The sequence below is a fragment of the Morone saxatilis genome, unplaced genomic scaffold (genome assembly GCF_004916995.1).
Source record: "Morone saxatilis isolate NCDOM2014 unplaced genomic scaffold, NCSU_SB_2.0 Contig18, whole genome shotgun sequence".
Classification (NCBI taxonomy): Eukaryota; Metazoa; Chordata; class Actinopteri; family Moronidae; genus Morone; species Morone saxatilis.
Window position 1 is genome coordinate 13,405,268 of NW_023339740.1, and position 19,217 is coordinate 13,424,484.

Consider the following 19,217-nt stretch of genomic DNA (forward strand, 5'->3'; position numbering starts at 1 on the left):
ATGTAATATGTGTGATGTTAGTAATGGAAATGTTTTCTGAATATTAAACTTTCTTGTAGTAATTGAACATTGAAGTGGTCAGCGTATGAAATGACCATACAAGAAGTGGAGTTAGAGACCTCTGCACTAAATTATTATACCTGATCAGGAGTTTTAGCTATATCATCATAAATGTTTTCATCACATTAAAATCACATACTCAATTCTGATAGATATGACTAAAGATAGTGTCTCTGGGTCACAAAGTGTGTTAGCTGTGATTTTGGTGGATTCAGATAGACCGTACACTACAGTTCATAATAACACAGCTATCAAAGTGTGTGATCCTGTGTGTATATAGGAGCTCCTTTTCTTTCTATACAGTTATATCTAAATGCTTGGTAATGGCTGCTATCAGAATAAGTTATGTGATAAGGTTTGATAAAAAGTGGCAGTACAGCTGTTGTTTTAAATACAGCTCAAAATCCTAAACGTGCACAGGATTTCACTGTTAGTGCAACAACGGCCACATAAAGACATTTTAGAGTATAAACAACTGGTAGGAGGTGAAATATTACAGCCTGATTTTCTTTAAATATGAACATTACATTGTTGTGTTTAATATGCTAGGCTAAAAGTTTCGGTGCCACCGGCTGAGCTAACTTTAATGTCCACAGAACATAAAACTACCAACAGATGGCTACAGCTACACGGTGAAACAGGGATGTTAGTGTCGTTTAGTAACCAGCTGCCCAGCTAACACATGGACCACAACGGAGGACAAACAAAGGTAATGTAGTGTTACTTGAGTCAGTCGGATTCACTCAGGAGGAAAACAAAGCCAGGACGTTAGCCTGTTAGCCTGTTAGCTGACTAACACTAGCTGGTACTCACCTACAGACCGGTAACCTATGACAGCAATCTTTCGATGTTTGGGTTGAGGCATTGTGGTGACAACGGTGATCGATAGGGTTTGATAATGGAGCACGCCACCTAGTTTTACTACCTAAACAAACTTTATCGCCACATTCGTCTCACGTCACGTGACAACAACAAACTTTTCGGAGCTGCCGCTCGAGCTCTGTGCTGGGCCTCGAGCTGAAGTTCAGAGTTTAAAGTAAAGTTACAACAAGTACAACTTGTACTTATCGCGAAAACCGGCCTATGTGTGTATCTGATGTAGTAATCGATATCGATCGATGGTTTGAAATGATGAAATTGTCGTTCCAGCGGAAATTACAAACGAAAAAAAAAAAAAACGCTTGTTCAACGCGATTACGATTTGCAAGTCAAAGTGACGGAAACTGTCATTGTGTAAGCACACCGTCGTAAAACCAGCGAGTGCGTCAGAAGTGACACAGCCGGGCGCTCTGGTCAGTGTGTACAGTAGAGGTCACTCTTTGTTTCTGACTCACTCTCTTTTTTACTCTTTTCCAGACTCACCTTTAGGACGCAATGCTCGGTCCTTTATTTAAATAAGAGTGGGTTTCTATTGTTTCCCGTATGTAACAATGCGACTTATGATTGTTGAAATGTAAACCACCCCGGACGATTGTTTTTGATCCATGAATACTCATCCGAGAAGATGCTGTTGGGATTAGTTTTTAGGAAATGAAATAGTTAAATGTCTACTGTGTGTAGATACATACCATCTATCTGCCCTGAGCTAAGTCATCATATTATCTGATCCTCTCATGTGTAGTGAAAACCACAAGTAAAATAAAACCTCTAATTTATAGGCTACCTCTCATTTTACTGGGCATGGACATCTTACAACCTCTGTTTGTCAGTGGGCATTGAGCACTTCAGGTGAAGACTCAATAATAACATAGAAAGAGGAGCGTGCTTATTAATGCACAACATTTATTTTCTTCATCAATAAGTTAGGTCTGGGCACAAAAATGCCCGAGCTGACTACCTTTAGTGTTAAAATCTGTGAATATCCTGGCACTGAATGCGTATCTCACCTTTTAGTTGTCTAGTTCTTCACCATCCCTGCTCCTGTCTCTTTCTCAGTCACATGTACTTAAAATCAGGTACCATGTTAAAATACATTCTCTTTAGAAAAAATAAAAGATAAAAATGTATCTGTGAATGAAAGCTCTCTGGATAATGATATGGCCTCATGAGATACATCCAAGGTAAACAACAGGGTCCCTTCTCCCACAAATATCTGCTTATGATTAATGATTATCTTTACTGGTGAATATGAGACAATTCAAACAGTCATTGCATTTAGCACACTGTTTAAATATCACTGTGGAAAGTAACTAAGTACTGTACTTGTACTCGAGTATTTCTATTTCCTGCTGCTTTATACGTCTACTGCACCTTACAGGTAAATATTGTACTTTTTACTCTACCACATTATTCTGACAGCTTTAGTTAGATGTGTTTATTCATGTAGGAGAATCCAGTCAGAATTGATTTATATGATTTCCAATGACAGATAATAAATGAGGTTCATAGTCTGTAATTCAGGGATTTTTATTTTTCCAAAATTGCATACATTGATTTCATAACAATAACCCTTTCTAACTGTTAGTCCCTGTGTGTGATCCTGTCTATGTGCGTCTAAAAAAAGACAGATATAGAAGTATAGTTTGTTCCCCATATCCTCAAATTTAGCCTCCAATTGTCTGTTTTTCAATTACATTAATATCCCCAGCACTAAGCATTACTTAGCACCATTTTTTTGTAATGTGTTTGAGCTGTGGATAAGTCGTCAGAACATCGGGTTGTTTGAGAACTTCAAGAAAAGAAGAGCAGGTTTCTTGACCTTTACAAATCACCTGATCGATCAGGTTAGTAATAGTTTTTTCTGGCTGTGAGATATGCTTCATATTCTGATACTGTCTGTCAGTGATGATTTGTTTGGCATGTACGTGCTGCAGAATGAAGGAGTGATCCGCCATCAGGCAGACAATGAGTTCCACCTTGTGCTCAGTGATTATTTTTACAGCAGGGCCCTGTAAAAGACAACAAGTTATGTTTAGAGAATGATAAATGAATGAGGGTTTCACTGTTTAACTGAGCTACAGAATATTCTAAATGAATTGACTTTTCTGTCACTTTTCCTATACGCACTCTGGTAATTATAAAACTAGAGCTAAACTTTAGCTTAGCATAAAGACTGGAAACAGTCAGGCCTACCAGCACTAAAGCTTACTAACACATTATATTTCTTTTGTTTAATCCGTACAAAAACCAAAGTATGTACAATTTCCATTGTTACAGTGTTACAGAAGCTGACAGGCATGATGAGTCACAGGTGAATTTTTTCAAAAGGAGGGTTTTAATTACCCAAAAGAGGCAGCAAACTATTTTAAAATATGCAATTTAACATAAACTGAAGAGACTAAACTGACCAAAAATCAATCATTAAAACTACAGTTAATTGATATACAAGTACTGTAAAGCTGTCATAAAGGATTGTGTGTAACAAACTACCAACAAACCTATCATTGTGCTTCCTACTGTGGAAAGGTTTTACCACTATTGAATGTCCATATACTCAACCTGAGAGGAAGATGGAGTCTCATCTACTGTTCCTGAGAGGAGAGCAGTGATAGGATTTACTGAATTGACCCGCACAGAAAGTTTTCTTTCATTGCTTTGATTCGTGAACGAGAGACTGAAAAAAGACAAATATATAATGGACCACTTGTAATAAGTTGGCAAAATGTCACCTGCACGTATTTTTGATGATGATGTTTTCACTGTGAAATCAATATTGCCGACAATAGTGACATCTGATATTGTGTCAGCACATATTACACTGCCATCGTGTGCACTGTAATCTGCTGGGGCAGCTTGTCCAACATTCCCTAAGTAAATACATAAAAAGATGTTAAAGATAGTAAATAATAGATAATAATAATCAGAATTCTGTCAAAATGCTCAAACCAAAGCAATGCTGTATGATAGGTTTTACTTTTAAAACAAGAACAGCCATACACTTAACTTAACTGCAGCAATTTATTTTACAACTTTCATTTTATAACTTCATTGTACAGGGAATGCTTGAAAATATGATTTCTCACCAGATGGACGACGTCGTGGATCACTCTCAGTTTCGATTGTCGTGGAGAAGGCGTTTCCTTTTACATTCCGTATTTCTCTGACGGTCACAACACTTTCACCATCAGCAACCACCGTGGGTGGTCCTGTAAATATTAAAGAAAATCAGAAAATTGTGTCTTTCTGAAACTTTTACTTGTAAAAGAGAAACTTTTTGTCTTAATTTAATACAATGTTGAGGCTCACTGACAATATATACCATACAGACAACAGCTGTATACAGGAATTTTATTTTCAAAAGCACTCATCTTGTCGAATGTGCTTTACTTCTGTTCTTCTAATCATTCATAGAAAATTCAGACACTGTTTAAGGATGTAATCTGGGTCACCTGAAGGCTGTGAAGAAAATACGTCCTGCATCGCTGACTTCAGCTTGTCCATGATCTGCAATGTGCCAGAAAATTTTGGAAGCCATATATCACTGTATAAAGTACAAAAGTCTGAGGCCACTTGGGGACATTATTATGAAGTTACTGAGCAGGGAAGCACAAAAAGTAGCCAAAATCAACTGAACCATCACACTTTATAAGTAGTAAGATTATGTAAAACACCCAATTCTTAATAATTTACCACAATGCTGTCTGAAGATATTTCATCTAACATATAAGAAATGACTGCTAGTACAAAATACACGTTCATGTGTTTTTGCCTTAAATTGTATCTGTGTTTTTGAATGTTTTCTCCATGTAATAGTCCAAATAAGAAATAATCAACACATGTATGTGAATATCCACTACCTTAACTTGAAATTATATTTAACAGTAGTAGAAATATGAATCGGTAGACTAACACCGTAACTGAATACTTGATCCTGATCCAGACCCACATCTGAAGACACAAACAGCGCACATAGCCTACCTTATTTGCTGGAACTTATCGTTCTGTAGTTTAAAAACTGCAGGTAGCCGATAAAAATAGATCAAAAGTTGAAACGGGGTGAAATAAGTTGACGACTTATAGTCCACAGAAAGCAAAAGCTGTGTTTGTGAAGTCATACAGTGCACCGGATATATCTCACTTCCTCCTTGTTCCACTCAGTTGGGAGGCATGTATAGACACGTGGTGTACACAGGCGGTGTACAGTACAGTTTAACATCATTGTAACTCACAACGCTTTCAGTCTGAACACTGAGGCCCCTTTTTCTTAAGTATATCTTTATTATTAATTATGTGTCACATCTTATCCTCTTTTTCACTAAATTAGTTAAATCCAGTTCTGTTCAAGATTCTGGAACTTCTGTGTTATGTAGTTTTGAGTGGAACCACAATAATCAGATGCATAATCAGAGGGCGTTGCACAATGCACAACGACCTGTAGAATATGACACGGCCCAAGGAAAACCGGTTATCTCTTGGTTCTGGATGGGAACCAACTTTTCAGGTTTTTTAATCACTTTGTTTTTGTTGGAAATACTCTCACATTCATTTGCTAAAAGTGGAAAGTTTCTCTGTGATCACTGAGATTTTTAAGGGGCGGGGCTACCAGCATTGTGATTTGTGACATCACAAATAGCTTGCACGTCAACCCTGGTCCAGTATGCAACTTATACAAGTGTGATGTAGATTCTTGAAGCCACCAGTGCACAAACACTGAGAATGGACTTTACAGTGAAGTGGGAGACGTCTGTCTGTGTGCAGCAGGAAAACAAACAAAATATGCATATTTCTAATCTATATATAGATTCTTAAATGTTTAATGAGGTAGACGTAGTAGATGCCCTTTTTAAGGATTTTAATGTGAAAATTTCGAGACACAACTTATTGTTCCAAGCAGACTATTTGTATATGTCTTAATACATGTCAGGGGATCTATAAGTACAAGTACAAAATTATAAGGAAGGATCTCCATTTTATGCTACCTCTTCTCCTCTGCCTTTTAGTTACTAGTTACTTTGCAGATTAATACAAAATATAGATAAATAATAAATTGTGTTATTACAGGTTAAACTACCCAACAGTGTATAAAGAAATTAAAATAAGATCCACCTTTTTCAACTGCTAAATAAGTGATGATTACGCATGAATACATCACTTATTATAATCCAGTGATATAATAATATACAGAAATGGCCTATTCTGCATTATGAGTACCTTAACTTGTGGCACTTTAAGTACTTGATGTTAATAAGTTAAGTGAGATGTTTAATACAGGAGTTTTACTTGTAATGGAGTATATTTAAACTGTAGCGTAACTATTTTTACTTAAGTAAAAGATCTGAATACTTCCTCCACCACGGCCACTGATCTGACAGTAAAGCATCACAATGACAGAATATGTTTGGTTCAATATAAATTAACCAACAGTAACAAGTTGGATGTGTACAACATACAGTAATGTATGGAGTATTTTTTCTTTTAAAACAACTTTAAAATAAAACAAAGGATGTCTACTGCAGCTTTAAAGTACCATTTGATGCCAATGTCTTCATTTAAAGAAGACAGCTACACAAATATAAAACACATTTCTATTTGTGTCCGTGATGGCTGTTTGTGTGTGTACGTGCTGAATTATTTACACATTAATGTTGTGTAGTACATTTTGCATGCAGATTCCCAGTTCAATGTGAGCCTCCTAGCTGCTGGTGGTTGCCATGCAGCCACATTTGAAATGTAACCGGAAATGGTTTGGAGCTGGAGGCAAACGCTACCGGGAGGTGCTGCCGTCATAAACAGGCAGATGAAAATACGGAATAACCTCACTGAAGCGGCCCTGACAGGGACAGGTAATGCATCGGTCACTGGGACAACCGGACAACTAGTGTACTACTTTTACAGTGCACTGCCTCCGCTGCGTTGTGTTTTTAAAGTCAGCTTCAAGGCTTCAAGGCTCGCTGGCTAACCAATAGCTGCCTAGCCGTAGCATTGGGGAGGCGTTGGCTGCCATAGCAACCGCTGAGGAAACATTGGCCGTTAGCTGAGAGACTTCAGGCCAACGCTGGTTTGTTATGCTAGCGGTGAACGAGACGCCGTAGAAACGCGAATGTACAATTCAGCGTCAGTCGGCCACTTAATGTCACCACGAGTCAGCGTTGCATGCTTGGCGTCATCGCCCGTGTTGCTTAATGTTGCTCCATGTTTTTTTTAGTCAGCTGTCGAGGAGAGCAAAGTGTTGGAGTTAGTGCTTAGTGCGGCTAACCTGGCTAACGGTAATTCCCATCACATGCAGGCGGCTAACGTTAGCCGCTGAGGCCGACCCGTACACTTAACACAGCGCCATCGTTATGTAAACGGCGAAGTGAACGCTTGTTTTCCTCTCTTGCGGTCTGAATTTCAGACTGATGTGTTTCAGATGAGCCTAACGCGATGTTAGCTGAACATTAATGGCTTGACTGTTACTTTGTTAATGTTGTCATGGGTCAATTGTGAGTCCAGCAGCTGATCTGAGGCTGCCGCGGTTAGACTTGGAGCTAACTCAGCTGCTAGTTAACGAAACATGTTTTCATATCAGCTAATCTTCATCATATTTACTGCTGCTGGGAGCTGATGTTACAGTTACATATTGGTCCAGTTGAGAGTCAAACTCACACCAACAAGTTAACTGTTTCTGTGGTTTTGTGTTCATGTTTTGGTCATTGAAAGCCGTTCAGTTGTGGAAATACCAGTTTAACTTGTCATTTTATAATAAGGTGTCAAATTGGACTTATAGATGTAACTGTTGTATGTTTTCCTGATTCATTAATGGGGTTGCAGTGTTGGTGATTACACAGTTGATTGTTATTGTGTTTAGATGTTTTTGAATTAACCGGCCCCTGTGTTACTGTGTGAGAGAGATAATCCAGATTGATCTTAACCTGTCTCATAACTGTCCTTTTAGTATTCAGCTTGAACTAGTATGGATGTTGAGGACTGCAATGGCCGGTCTTACATATCAGGTAAGACTGGTTTATGAAATCACAAATATACTTACTTTCAACCGTTGGCACTTTATTCAAATCACAGATCATGCTTTTGTTTCCTCTTTGGTTTTAGCTAGTGGAGACTCTTCAATGGAAAGAGAGTTTTCTGGGGCCCTTGGAGGTCCAACAGTGAGCACCCCAAACAGCAAGGAGACCTCTCCTAGTCGCTCCCTCAGTGGTCAGTGAGAATAACATTAAATGGATGGTTAATCAAATCCACGACTCTTAATTATTTCACAAATTACTTCTTGATTAGTTCCAAAAATATGATTTGACATATCACAGTGATATCTACAATGACTGTGATATGTCAAATGTTTTAAAAGGTTACACACACGTCTTTAACTATATTCTTCTGATTACATTTCATACATCCAGAATGTGAGGCAGCCCTATTCTCATCGCACAAGTAATAACATGTAACCCTGGCAACATGCTGGTTCGTTTAAGACCCTCTTTATGTTTGCATCTCTGCTTCTGTAGCCAACTCCATTAAAGTTGAGCTGTACAGTGATGAAGACCCAGGTCGCAGTACTGAAGATGAAAGAGGGGAGCGGGTAGAGGAAGGGGGTCCAGAACAGGGATCTGAGGCTGTGGGAGTCTACAGGGAGCCCACCAACCCTGACATCATGCCAGCAGGAGCCACCAGAATGCCAAATGGAAAGCTCAAGTGTGACATCTGTGGGATGATCTGCATTGGACCTAATGTTCTCATGGTGCACAAACGCAGCCATACAGGTGACTGATGAGTTTAGTTTAGATAAACCTTCTCTGTGAGAAAACTTACTTTCTGTTTGCTTTTTGTTTAGGAGGTTAGGTCAGATACAGAACGCGGGGTTTGGGCATAAAATTGGAGTGGAAATTGTGATTATGTCTCATACACAAGTCCTGAAAAAATTATTCTGGGTATATGAAAATAAAAACATTTTCATATTGTTATTCTAAACCTGTCCTACTCCAAGCCGATAGCTCACCTGGTAGAGAACGCGCCCCGTGTAGGCTCCTTACCACAGCAGCCTGGGTTCGATTCCAACCTGAAGCCCTTTGGTGTATGTCGTCTCCCCTCTTTCACTCTCCCCCCTTTTCTGTCTTTCTTCACCTGTCCTATTGAATAATATCAAAACATACCTTTAATACAGCTGTCAGCGGTATGTCATCAGAGCAGCACCATACTGTGACAGAAATAAAGGGGGAATGGTGAAAATGTATTTTCTAAAGCAGAGAGGTCCGTGACTAACATGAAAGGCAGACAAGGGGATACTTAAGACGAGAGATGACTTTCAGACGCAACAGAGGATGATGCTGCATAAAGAGCCTAAGTCAGCTCAGCAAGTGAAACAAGTGAAATGAACAAACTATGCTACAAAATTGGCGAATGGCACAGACTCTCTTAAATCCGTCGTATGTGGCACTAAAGAACAGCTCTGCTTGTGAGAGTGATTCATTTTGGTTGAGGCCCAATGTGCCAGATACTATAGATGTACTTGGAAGTTGGGTTGACAGGTTTGATCTATCCTCAGGTGAGCGACCATTCCAGTGTAATCAGTGTGGCGCCTCCTTCACTCAAAAGGGTAACCTGCTCCGCCACATAAAGCTGCACTCAGGGGAGAAGCCCTTTAAATGTCCCTTCTGCAGCTATGCCTGTCGAAGAAGAGATGCGCTTACTGGCCACCTTCGCACTCACGCAGGTGGGAGAGATTCAAGCCTGATACTTTTTTTCTTATCATAGCGTACAATGACTAATAATGTTATCTTCCCACTTTGTCCCCAGTGTCCTCTCCGACCGTTGGGAAGCCGTATAAGTGCAGTTACTGTGGCCGTAGTTACAAGCAGCAGAGCACCCTGGAGGAGCACCGTGAGCGCTGCCACAGCTACTTGCAGAGTCTGGAGTCGCAGCAGCCATCCAGTGCACAGAATCCAGGTAAGGTTTATGGCATTGATGGAGATGTCAGAAGTAAACAACAGGAGAGACGGTAACCTAAATCACAATATGGTGTTTTAGTAGCGTCTGCCACAATGCCCCTCACTTAGTTTATTTTCCAATAGTTGTTTTAGATTATAATTAAAAAGCCGCATACAATTTATTTAAACATTTGGGATAAATGCTGTTTAGGTAACACAAAACCCCCAAAAAATAACTTTACGATTTGTTTGTACTCTGTGCAGGAGAGGAGATGAGAGAGTTAGAGTTTATACCAGACTCTCTACTGCAGCCATCCTCAGACAAGATGGCATTTATCGATCGGCTCGCCAACAGCATCACCAAACGCAAGAGATCCACACCACAAAAATTTGTAGGTGAGCATTTGGTGTCAGTGTGGACAGGTTGACAAAACAGCGAAAGCAGCATTAGTTGCTTGAATTGAAAACCACTCACAATAATACTGATCGTTTTGTGCTGGTGATGTGACCACACTTTAAATTTTTTATGTATGTATGATTTGACAGAGATTCAAACCGAATGTCAAAGTGAATTAGGAACGTCTGGGCTTTGTTTTGACGTTCATTGATTACATTCGCATGTAGCTGGTGCTGGAGAATTGTAATATATAACATGGATACAGGCTCAGGGCAAAGAGTATAATTACACAATTATAACTTTTTTTGTCTTCTGACCTGCCACCCTGTCTGGAGAAACCGGTTCGACCTTTGACCAGATTTGATGGTATCCATCTGAATCCAGTCCAGTTATATAAATAAAATGCTTTTGGGATTTAAGGAAGGAAATTAAATTAAAACTTGATTAGACGACTTTACAACCTAATTACGGCATCTAGAATGAAAAACTTGGCAGGATGGTGATTTACCTACGAAACATTGCACACATACAGTTACCACACTTACCATATTCTATTTTATTGTATATAGTGTATATGATTTATTCTATTTTATTCCCTTTTTTTACTCTTTGCACTACATTCCCCTAAACTCAAACCTATCCTACCTATCTAACCTTATCTTATCTTATCTAACCTGGGCGAGCTGCCTGCCCCATAGTAATCTTCTTTTCTTTTTAAAGTTGCAGTTTTTACGTCTTCCATAGAACAGTGTCATAAGATTGTGTTTATTTTTTGCAGGACAGAAGCACATACGCCTCAACCTTGCAGATGCACCTTATGAGCTCAGCACTGGTTTGGATAAAGACAGGGAGATGCACGCAGGGGACCTTGAATCCCCGCACTTTACTGGTCTTGGAGGTGAATACGCCGGTGTAGCAGGTAATGGAGGAGGCGGGGTATCAGACACACTGAGACCTGTACACCTTTCTCACCCTTCATGTTTATCAGAACTCAGGCCCATCCACAGCTCCATTCACACCCCTGTCGCTCTGGGCCCGAGGCTGGATTGTACCGGGACTGGAGCTGGGCTGGGAGCTGCAGGTGTAGGGGGGAGAGAGGCAGCAGAGGGTCATGAAGACCTGCCTGCTGGACGAAGTCACGCACCATCACCTAGCAACGGTTGCCAGGACTCTACAGACACAGAGAGCATGCCGGACGAGCCGTGCAACAGCACTGCTCCGACTCTGCACAGTAACAATGGCCATCATCTTCTCCACTCCAACAACCATCACGCGGCGCCTCCTCCCATTGCACACCACAGGAGTCGGGACAGACACAGTCCCAGTCACGCCAAAGACAGGGAGGTGGAAAGAGAAGATGGAGGCCACTCTGGAGCCCTCCCACCTCCTGCCCTCGCTGCGACTCCCAGCTCACCTACAGCGCCCTCCTCCACCTCGAGGGAGGCTTTTCGGGTTGTAGACGGGGAGGGGCGAGCTGTGCGCTCTTTCCGTTGCGAGCACTGCCGCGTGCTTTTCCTGGACCATGTCATGTTTACCATCCACATGGGCTGCCACGGTTTCCGCCAGCCTTTTGAGTGTAACATCTGTGGCCACCGCAGCCAAGACCGCTATGAATTTTCTTCACACATCGTCCGTGGGGAGCACATCCTCGACTGAGGATAAAGGGTGGACAACCGGCTTCACCTAGAGCTATTTTTACACTGAGACAAGGACCTGGCTGGGTTTGGTCTGCACATGAGCTAAGGGAGATACCGATGATATGAAACTGAATATTTCAAACGGGCAATGGTACAGTTAACATGTACCAACATGAATGAGAAGCTCATATGTGTGTTTCTCAAATTATAACAGTGGTCCTTGTTGTTTTCAATGCACTTTCAACAATGAATCCATTTAAAATGCACTTTTAATCAAATGTATTCTAAAGTAGATGGAGAGCCAATGCACTTTTTTATCCGCGGATGTGCCTTGCTCCAAAATTCAGGATTCAAACCTGACGCACAAATTGTGGTAGACAAATCTGACTTTCGTCCATAACCTGTAAACCTTCCCATCTTGTGCACTTTAACAGAGAACACGTAAAAAAGCGTAATGTGAAGTTTACAGGCTCACCTACAATGGAGTCTGTAGAGGTTTTAATGTCTTGTTCTAAAAGCATTCATTCAGTGAAAAGGGTCCCTAACAAACAAACGCTGTTTTCTAACTTGGGATTGATTCTGTACAATAGTTCGAAGTGCAGACCAAACTCAGAAACCAGGTCCAAGTCGAATAGATCTGTTTGAGGGGTTGTCCGTGAATTAGAACTGCACTTTTGTTTTTAACGGGGTGGGATGGACAGATCTGTTTGTGTGTGCGTGTGTGTGTGTGTGTGCGTGCGTGCGTATGTGTGCGTGCGTGTGTGTGTGTGTGTGTGACAGAGAGAGGGAGAGACTTTTTTTTGGGAAGTAAATTGAATAAGTAAAGTGGAAAATGAAGGTCTTTGTGTGAATGCCCATGTGGGGCAATGTATGAGATATTTGTTTTTCTTTCCTATGACTGCTTTTGTTGCACTGATACCTGCCAGAATACTATGATTATATTAAACTATTTTATGGAATACATTAATGACCTGCACATTTCTGTCAAAATGTGAGAAAAACTGATGAAAAGTTTTTCTCACATTGAAAGGAGTACGAGTATCACTGCCACAGTTAGTGAGAGAATACTAAGAGGTTAGTGTCTTTAAGAGTCTTTAACATTTTCCCTTTCATCACTACATCAAACTGCAAACCAACACTAATCTATTTATGCTATATTTAAAACTTATTTTGGTGTTCTATCTCATCGTATTGTGCCTTTCTTCACCCTGATCACACCTTGTTGACCAGACTCAAGGACATGAACTACCAACGGTCATATTTTGAAAAATTGTGGGTGATTTTAGAGATACAAAATAATTTACTTACTCTAAGTTTTTCAGACACTATAAAGTCTCTGGCTTATAGCTTTGCATAATCTTTATTTCCTCTTATTTAACAAAATTAGGATTGATTTTCCTTAATGTGTTAGCAAAGAACCAATTCTGCTAATTTATCAAAGACTAAATGTGCATGGCATTTGGCACATGCTGCTATGACATGAATGAGTGCAGTGTGGAGTGGCAGTTTACTTCCGTCCTCACAGGTGAAATCCAAAAAAAAAAGATGTTTTATTTTATTTGAACACATCTCAGTGCACAGAGTCACTGGAGTGACAGTAGAGTGAAACATGTTTATTTCAGGTGTGATTTGTGATGAATTCTTCTGTCTTGGTTGTATGGATCCGATATGAAATGTTTGTCAAGAGAAATGTGTGAGTTAAAGGAACGCTGTCAGCTCTTGATTCTGTCTGTTTACATGTTACAACAATAGAGACGGTCTCTCCACGTCAACATCTGACTTCAAACTCTTTAAGCACAATCAGTGTTACCGTCCAGCGGGCTAACTTGTTAAATTAAAATGACAGAATTGGATGAATAGGACATTTGTAGATGAGATGTGTACACAGACATGTACGCCTTTATAAATCGCCACAAAAGTACGTTTGGGACTGACTGATGTTTCATACATCCACTGACATCCAAAAATGCTAGAAAAATACTAACAATAGTCAAAATCATCAGCTGACTTGACCCATTGACTTTTGTACAGTGCAGATTGCTTATTGAACAAGATTTTCCCTATGTGTATCAAAGCTGGTATTTTCACATTATTTTATAAAAGTTTAGAGTTTTTTCAGCATCAACAAATGTTCAGAAGTGCAGGCTGAACAGAAACAGAAACCACTGAAGCATTCACGGCTTAAAACAGATATTTGAGGTGATTTTGGTGTTGTGAATGGTTCCCCTGGTTCTGTATACTGAACTCTATCTTGTGTGGAATCTCACATTTAAATTGGTGGTCTAGATGTGCAGACGCTCTGAAATACTGTTTTTATGAGAAGGAATAAAAAAAGTACTTGGTTTTCATATTAATTTGAGATCACCATGAGTGTGGTTCTGTATAGCACCAAATAATGGTTTCCCCATGGTTGAGCCAAAGAACCAGCTGTTAAGCACTTTTCCCTATTGCGGTGGCAAAATGACAAATTAAGTTAAACTAATATATTTGTACATGCAGTTTGAATTAGGAAGATGCTTCAAGGTAATATTTCCCTGTTCATTGCTGTCAGTAAATTATTGTAATGTTGAAATGACCTTTTTTCCAGGGGTTATCTCCCTCTTTGTAGAAGACATTTAGAAAATATCACAAGGGGTTTCCCCCTTAAAAATAAGTATTGTTTTAATAATTTTTACAAATTCTACATTTGTTAAATAAAAGGTTAGAAACTTGGCTTTGGTGCACATTGCTGTATGAGATTTAAACGAGAAAGAGAGTAACCTGTAAAGACAATGCACTGTGGTGATTTTCTCACCAGTACAGAACACAAAACTTAAATTGGTGGATTTTTCTCTTCCAAAGTTGGTTTCATTTAAAAAATCTAATTATCTTGCCTTAATATAAGAATAGAGACTGTTAGGTCATGTAGGGACATTTGTTGTAAAATTATCAAACATGTCACACATTCTTGAATTGTAGTTTCCTATAAACTATTCTAGAAAACATTGACTTCAATGAAAATGATTAGACACCAAAGTTGTCATGACCAGTCGATTACATCTTACTTCATTGTGTATATTCTGATTTGGGCAACAACTTGTATCTTCACAAGAGCCCCAGTGTGATTTCAGTGTAGTAGACTACTATTGTGCCTTTGGCTTGAGGTCTTTCCTGCATTTCTTTCTCTCAACAGTTACAATTCTCACATTTGAAGTGTAAAGTTTGGTTTGTCAGTTAATCCTGTGGCGCAAATACTGCAAATCATGAAAGGCATATTACTTTTTTTCTTCAGCAGCTGTGGATTATAGATAATCAGAACCAGTTATCATTGTTACAACCAGTCGACCAATAGATCCACCAAAAGAACAACAGGACTTTGGTAACGCTGACTGCTAGGAGCCAAAGAAACAACTACACAATCTGTATAATTTCCTGTAGACCCGAACACTCAGCTGTTTATTTGACCTCAAGTGTGACAAATATTGTAAAAATGTGGTAAAGCAGCTCAGACTCCAGTCCACGAGCTCTGATCCTCTGCAAAATTTGTATTTTTTATCTTAAAGTTCTTTATCAAAGTGCAAATTCCCCATCTCGGAAAATGCACCCCTCTTTCCCGCTCACAAGTTTAGTTTAGGTGTAGATCATTTTCGTATGTGCAACACTAGACAGTAATGTGCTTCTAACCCTGATGCATGTTATACCAATGCTGTTTGCTCAACCTGCACCCAGACATCTTTCCGTTTAGTCATAAGGACAACCAAATAAACTTTCTACTCCAATTCAAAACTACACTTCAGAAAACTCCAGTTGTGTTCAAATGTTTTCCTTGTTACACTGTTTGTTCCCTTCAGTTTCATCATCTTTGTTAACCTCCCCCACTCCTGTAAATGGTCTGATATCGCTTTAAATAACTGCAGAGCCTTTTTAAATGTATCATATGTAATTATGCATTTGCGTAATTCGATCTTAAACTACTGTAAGTTTTGTACTGTAAGAAAGTCTATTCCAAATAAAATACTTGACAGGCCTGTCTTTCCTAAAACTACTCAACAAATGTTAGTTATGAATAATGAGTTTCACACATTCAAGTTTTTGTAAAGATTTTTTCAGTTTATTCTTCAGGTGTACAGCATCTTCAAATTCTGCTTTACATGGGCTTTGGAGGAGCTCTTGGTGCACCGGCCTGTAAAAAACAAACAAAACAATAAAATTAGATTGACGTCTGATATAGACCCTCATCACTGTGACTAGATAGATAATGTGACTTCTCAAACAGGTGTTAATAACATTAAAGGCTGCATTGCATTCAGATGGACTCATCTGCAAAACCATTAATGTTATTAGTTCCACCTGTTTATCCACTTTAAAATAATAATTTATAGCTTCATTAAACAGATCTGCTGACAAACAGCACAGGGCTGTAGAAGGTACTCACAGCTGGCCTGAATCGGGGTGGTGGGGTGCGGTCTTTCCTGGCCTCACAGGAGCGGTTCCTCACCACCTTACTGTGGATGGCACAGCTGACACAGTAGTGCAGCTTCACATAGAGCTTGGGCAGGACGTAAGCTGCAGAGTGAACAGTGGAGGAAGTGTCAGATGAGAACAGGCCACCAGGTTTAAAACACAGTTTATCGTCGACATAAAAAACAAAGCAGATACACTTACAGTCAAAGACACTGGCCTCGGAGATGTCTCTCACGGCCGCCGCCTCCACTATGTTCCTGATGACAAACTTCTTGATGGCCTTGTCCTTGGGGACGCAACGGGCGCAGTTGGTGCAGCGGATGGGCTGCACGTGCCCACGGCCCTTCTTGGCACGACCGTTATTCCTCCTTTTCTTGGTCTGTAAAAGAGATGCCAAGGTCAGAATGATACAAGTAATGGACGGACAACTAGGATTGGGTACTGAACATCAATGCATCAGCAGCACTGGGTAACGAAAACTGTCAAATGTCAAAAGCTAAAAATAAAAAATAAAAAAATCCAACTCCATTTAAGACCTATTTAGACAAGTTTTCAAAAAGTTTAACTTCTGTTAAAAACAAATTGACCAGATATTCTTGGGTTTATCCCAAACATGCTTTTTTAAACATTTCAAACAAACACCATATTTTCTCATGGGCTTTGGCAAAAAGAAAGTACTCATCAGAATTTAAGTTAAGTCTAACATTGTTTCTGACATCCTTTTACAACTAACTTCTAATACTGTCCTTTCAACGTGCAACAGCATAACATGGGTATCAAATGACAAACTCCTACACTTCGTAAGTCCAATCCAATACAAAATATATGTAATTTAAGAGACGTTTTATCAGTATCAGAGTGGCTGCCGTCCATTAGTTTCTGTATCTGGTCGGATTTATTTAAAACGCGGATGATAAAATGCCTCTGATAGCTACGGTGGCTCGGACCGGCTGATATTGCATTACAGGCTTTAAAAAAAAAAAAAAAACACAGGTCATCTTAAGTTTTACAGTTGTTTTATTTAATTGACGCAACATGTAACACCATAAAGAGAAACTACGACACCCAGAGAACCAGAGGTCTTCGCTGTGTCTCCGGACATTAACAGAAGCGTTTGTCACTTCACAGGAACACATGCACAAAAACGGTTAGCACGCTAACAGCTAGCATTAGGCCCAAACTCATTTTTTTAATCACACCGAGTGACGTTTAACGACTATTCCCAGCATTGGGGTTTAGTTGTGTGATTAAAATGTCTAAGGAGGGAGAAATATGTGCGGTATTTCGAATAAAATGACAGTTTGTTCGGTTTTTGCCACACGGCCGCCACTGAAACACACTCACCATGTTGCACGGGAAGCTGGAAAGAGGACCGGAAGAGGTTGTACCGCGAGAAGTAGCGCCATCCGCTCCGCCCTCGAAATATCTTTATCAAAAATACAACCCTGTCCATGTCTTATTTTATTTTTTATTTTACTTTATAAAAGTATGTCTTCTGTGTGTATTTAAAAAAACACAAAAACAACAAATTACACTAATTTTCTTCAAGAAATTAACATTAATAATGTTAATATTCGCGGAGGGATATCAGTGAGTTAACGGCTGTTTAAAGCGTCTCCCGAGTGGGCGGAGTCATGAATCACTGCAACAATACGACTGAGAGAAGCGGTGTTGCGGAGCAACGCCGTATATTAAAACAAACGCACCGATGTTGTTCGGCTCTTCGCTTTGAATAGAGATAGATAAAATGTGTTATTATAGCTATTATCTGGTAAAAAAATACACCTAAAAAAGAGTTTAGTTCTCAATGTGTGACTTAAATATGATTTAAATAAATTAACCTACTGTGTTTTCTTGGTCACACATTTTAACCACTATTAATATTATTTTACTGTAAATACTTGGTTTACAAAAGTTGGAAAGGATGACTATATCTTTTATTGTGTTTTATATCTATTTACAGCAGAAATGCTGCAATGTTTTACATCTAACAATGTATTTTACTTACATTTGAGGCAGCCATTCATTTATCACCATTTGCAGACTTGAATCAGATAACTTGTTAAAAGTGAGTTTAACTTTGGGTCATCTAGTTGTAAGTATAGACTGATCACAGAAATAGAATAACACTCAGCTTCAGGTCAAACAGCAGGAGACTGTGTTAATGCTGAGTTCCTCTAAAGAGGTTTGTGTGTGTGTGTGTGTGTGTGTGTGTGTGTGTGCTGCTTCCTGTATACTATACACTATACACTATCTTCTGTGTATTAATCCACATTGTATGAGAGAGCAGCTGATGGCGCTACATCAGAAAGTTTATTTGGAGGATGTGACTTTAAACATCTCTACACCAAAGTGAAGTCCATCAGAAAAGATCGGTGGTCATGATGACAAAGCGGCGGAGGAGAGGTTTCATTTAATCAGTTTGAATCAGATTTTTACAAAATAAAACAATGTAAACCCAGGTCTCTGATATCTCCCTCTTCTATTTGGCTGGAACCTCAAGGAGATGCACTGTAGATCCACCGGTAGGTCAAGTCTTAACAGCTGTGGAGCTGTAATAAAGCCACACAAGATCATCAGATGACAGTGACAGTGTAATGCTTAAAAGATTGATACAACAGGGAAAAGCTGTATCTGTAAGCAGGTTGCATTACAGCTTATACAACGTGTTCTGTTATTTTCTCTTTCTCTTTCAGTGTCTCCTGCTGGTCTTCCTCAAAAAGAAAGGCCATTTATTCAGTTAAATCCCTCAGATGATGTTAGAATATCTCTTAGTAACACTTTTTTGGCAATTAGTCATGTTTCTACATAATGGCGCTCCCTGTAGATTACCTGCCCTTTACCTGGTTAACAATGAATAGGTCTTGGCACAAGCAGCTATTT

General features: G+C 39.5%; 4 protein-coding genes across 8 annotated transcripts in view; 1 reads left to right on the plus strand and 3 right to left on the minus strand.

Annotated features, from left to right (window-relative positions):
• rhebl1 (Ras homolog, mTORC1 binding like 1) overlaps positions 1–1,291 on the minus strand; it is a 5,535-nt gene extending 4,244 nt beyond the window's left edge. Inside the window, exon 1 of the mRNA XM_035661694.1 lies at positions 874–1,291. Coding sequence (XP_035517587.1) covers positions 874–925 — 52 coding nt within the window. The 5' untranslated portion in view covers positions 926–1,291. The remainder of the gene's footprint in view (positions 1–873) is intronic.
• Positions 1,292–2,450: 1,159 nt separating this feature from the next.
• Positions 2,451–5,076, minus strand: LOC118328088. Of its 2 annotated transcripts, XM_035661693.1 has the most exons (6): positions 4,918–5,076; positions 4,389–4,443; positions 4,023–4,145; positions 3,669–3,806; positions 3,499–3,530; positions 2,451–2,948 (listed from the first exon to the last, which is right to left on the minus strand). In XM_035661693.1, the coding sequence occupies exons 2-6, from the start codon at positions 4,438–4,440 to the stop codon at positions 2,661–2,663; spliced, it is 633 nt and encodes a 210-aa protein (XP_035517586.1). In that variant the 5' UTR covers positions 4,441–4,443; positions 4,918–5,076; the 3' UTR covers positions 2,451–2,660. The 2 variants fall into 2 exon arrangements, with proteins under 2 accessions (XP_035517586.1, XP_035517585.1); XM_035661692.1 differs by having other exon boundaries at positions 3,499–3,806.
• Positions 5,077–6,686: 1,610 nt separating this feature from the next.
• LOC118328198 (zinc finger protein Eos-like) lies at positions 6,687–12,854 on the plus strand. 4 transcript variants are annotated; one of them, XM_035661816.1, is made up of 8 exons: positions 6,687–6,782; positions 7,874–7,931; positions 8,029–8,133; positions 8,439–8,693; positions 9,476–9,643; positions 9,727–9,876; positions 10,122–10,253; positions 11,033–12,854. In XM_035661816.1, the coding sequence occupies exons 2-8, from the start codon at positions 7,892–7,894 to the stop codon at positions 11,908–11,910; spliced, it is 1,728 nt and encodes a 575-aa protein (XP_035517709.1). In that variant the 5' UTR covers positions 6,687–6,782; positions 7,874–7,891; the 3' UTR covers positions 11,911–12,854. The 4 variants fall into 4 exon arrangements, with proteins under 4 accessions (XP_035517709.1, XP_035517710.1, XP_035517707.1 ...); XM_035661814.1 differs by lacking the exon at positions 6,687–6,782 and adding an exon at positions 6,818–7,205; XM_035661813.1 differs by lacking the exon at positions 6,687–6,782 and having other exon boundaries at positions 6,818–7,931.
• Positions 12,855–15,959: 3,105 nt separating this feature from the next.
• On the minus strand, positions 15,960–17,772 carry LOC118328199 (40S ribosomal protein S26). Its single transcript, XM_035661818.1, has 4 exons — positions 17,679–17,772; positions 16,536–16,713; positions 16,306–16,436; positions 15,960–16,053 (listed from the first exon to the last, which is right to left on the minus strand). Exons 1-4 carry the CDS (start codon positions 17,679–17,681, stop codon positions 16,018–16,020), a joined length of 348 nt encoding a protein of 115 aa, XP_035517711.1. The 5' UTR covers positions 17,682–17,772; the 3' UTR covers positions 15,960–16,017.
• Positions 17,773–19,217: the final 1,445 nt, after the last annotated feature.

Excerpts from the sequence above, each read along its gene's own strand:
- LOC118328088 (XM_035661692.1), bottom strand. The coding sequence starts at position 4,440 with ATGGACAAGCTGAAGTCAGCGATGCAGGACGTATTTTCTTCACAGCCT. Across the intron at positions 4,146-4,388 it reads ATTTTCTTCACAGCCTTCAG|GACCACCCACGGTGGTTGCT; the intron begins GTGACCCAGATT and ends TAATATTTACAG. Across the intron at positions 2,949-3,498 it reads AGACTCCATCTTCCTCTCAG|GGCCCTGCTGTAAAAATAAT; the intron begins GTTGAGTATATG and ends TGTCTTTTACAG.
- LOC118328198 (XM_035661816.1), top strand. The coding sequence starts at position 7,892 with ATGGATGTTGAGGACTGCAATGGCCGGTCTTACATATCAG. Across the intron at positions 7,932-8,028 it reads TGGCCGGTCTTACATATCAG|CTAGTGGAGACTCTTCAATG; the intron begins GTAAGACTGGTT and ends CTTTGGTTTTAG. Across the intron at positions 9,877-10,121 it reads ATCCAGTGCACAGAATCCAG|GAGAGGAGATGAGAGAGTTA; the intron begins GTAAGGTTTATG and ends TACTCTGTGCAG.
- LOC118328199 (XM_035661818.1), bottom strand. Across the intron at positions 16,437-16,535 it reads CGAGGCCAGTGTCTTTGACT|CTTACGTCCTGCCCAAGCTC; the intron begins GTAAGTGTATCT and ends TTCACTCTGCAG. Across the intron at positions 16,054-16,305 it reads CACCCCGATTCAGGCCAGCT|GCCGGTGCACCAAGAGCTCC; the intron begins GTGAGTACCTTC and ends TGTTTTTTACAG.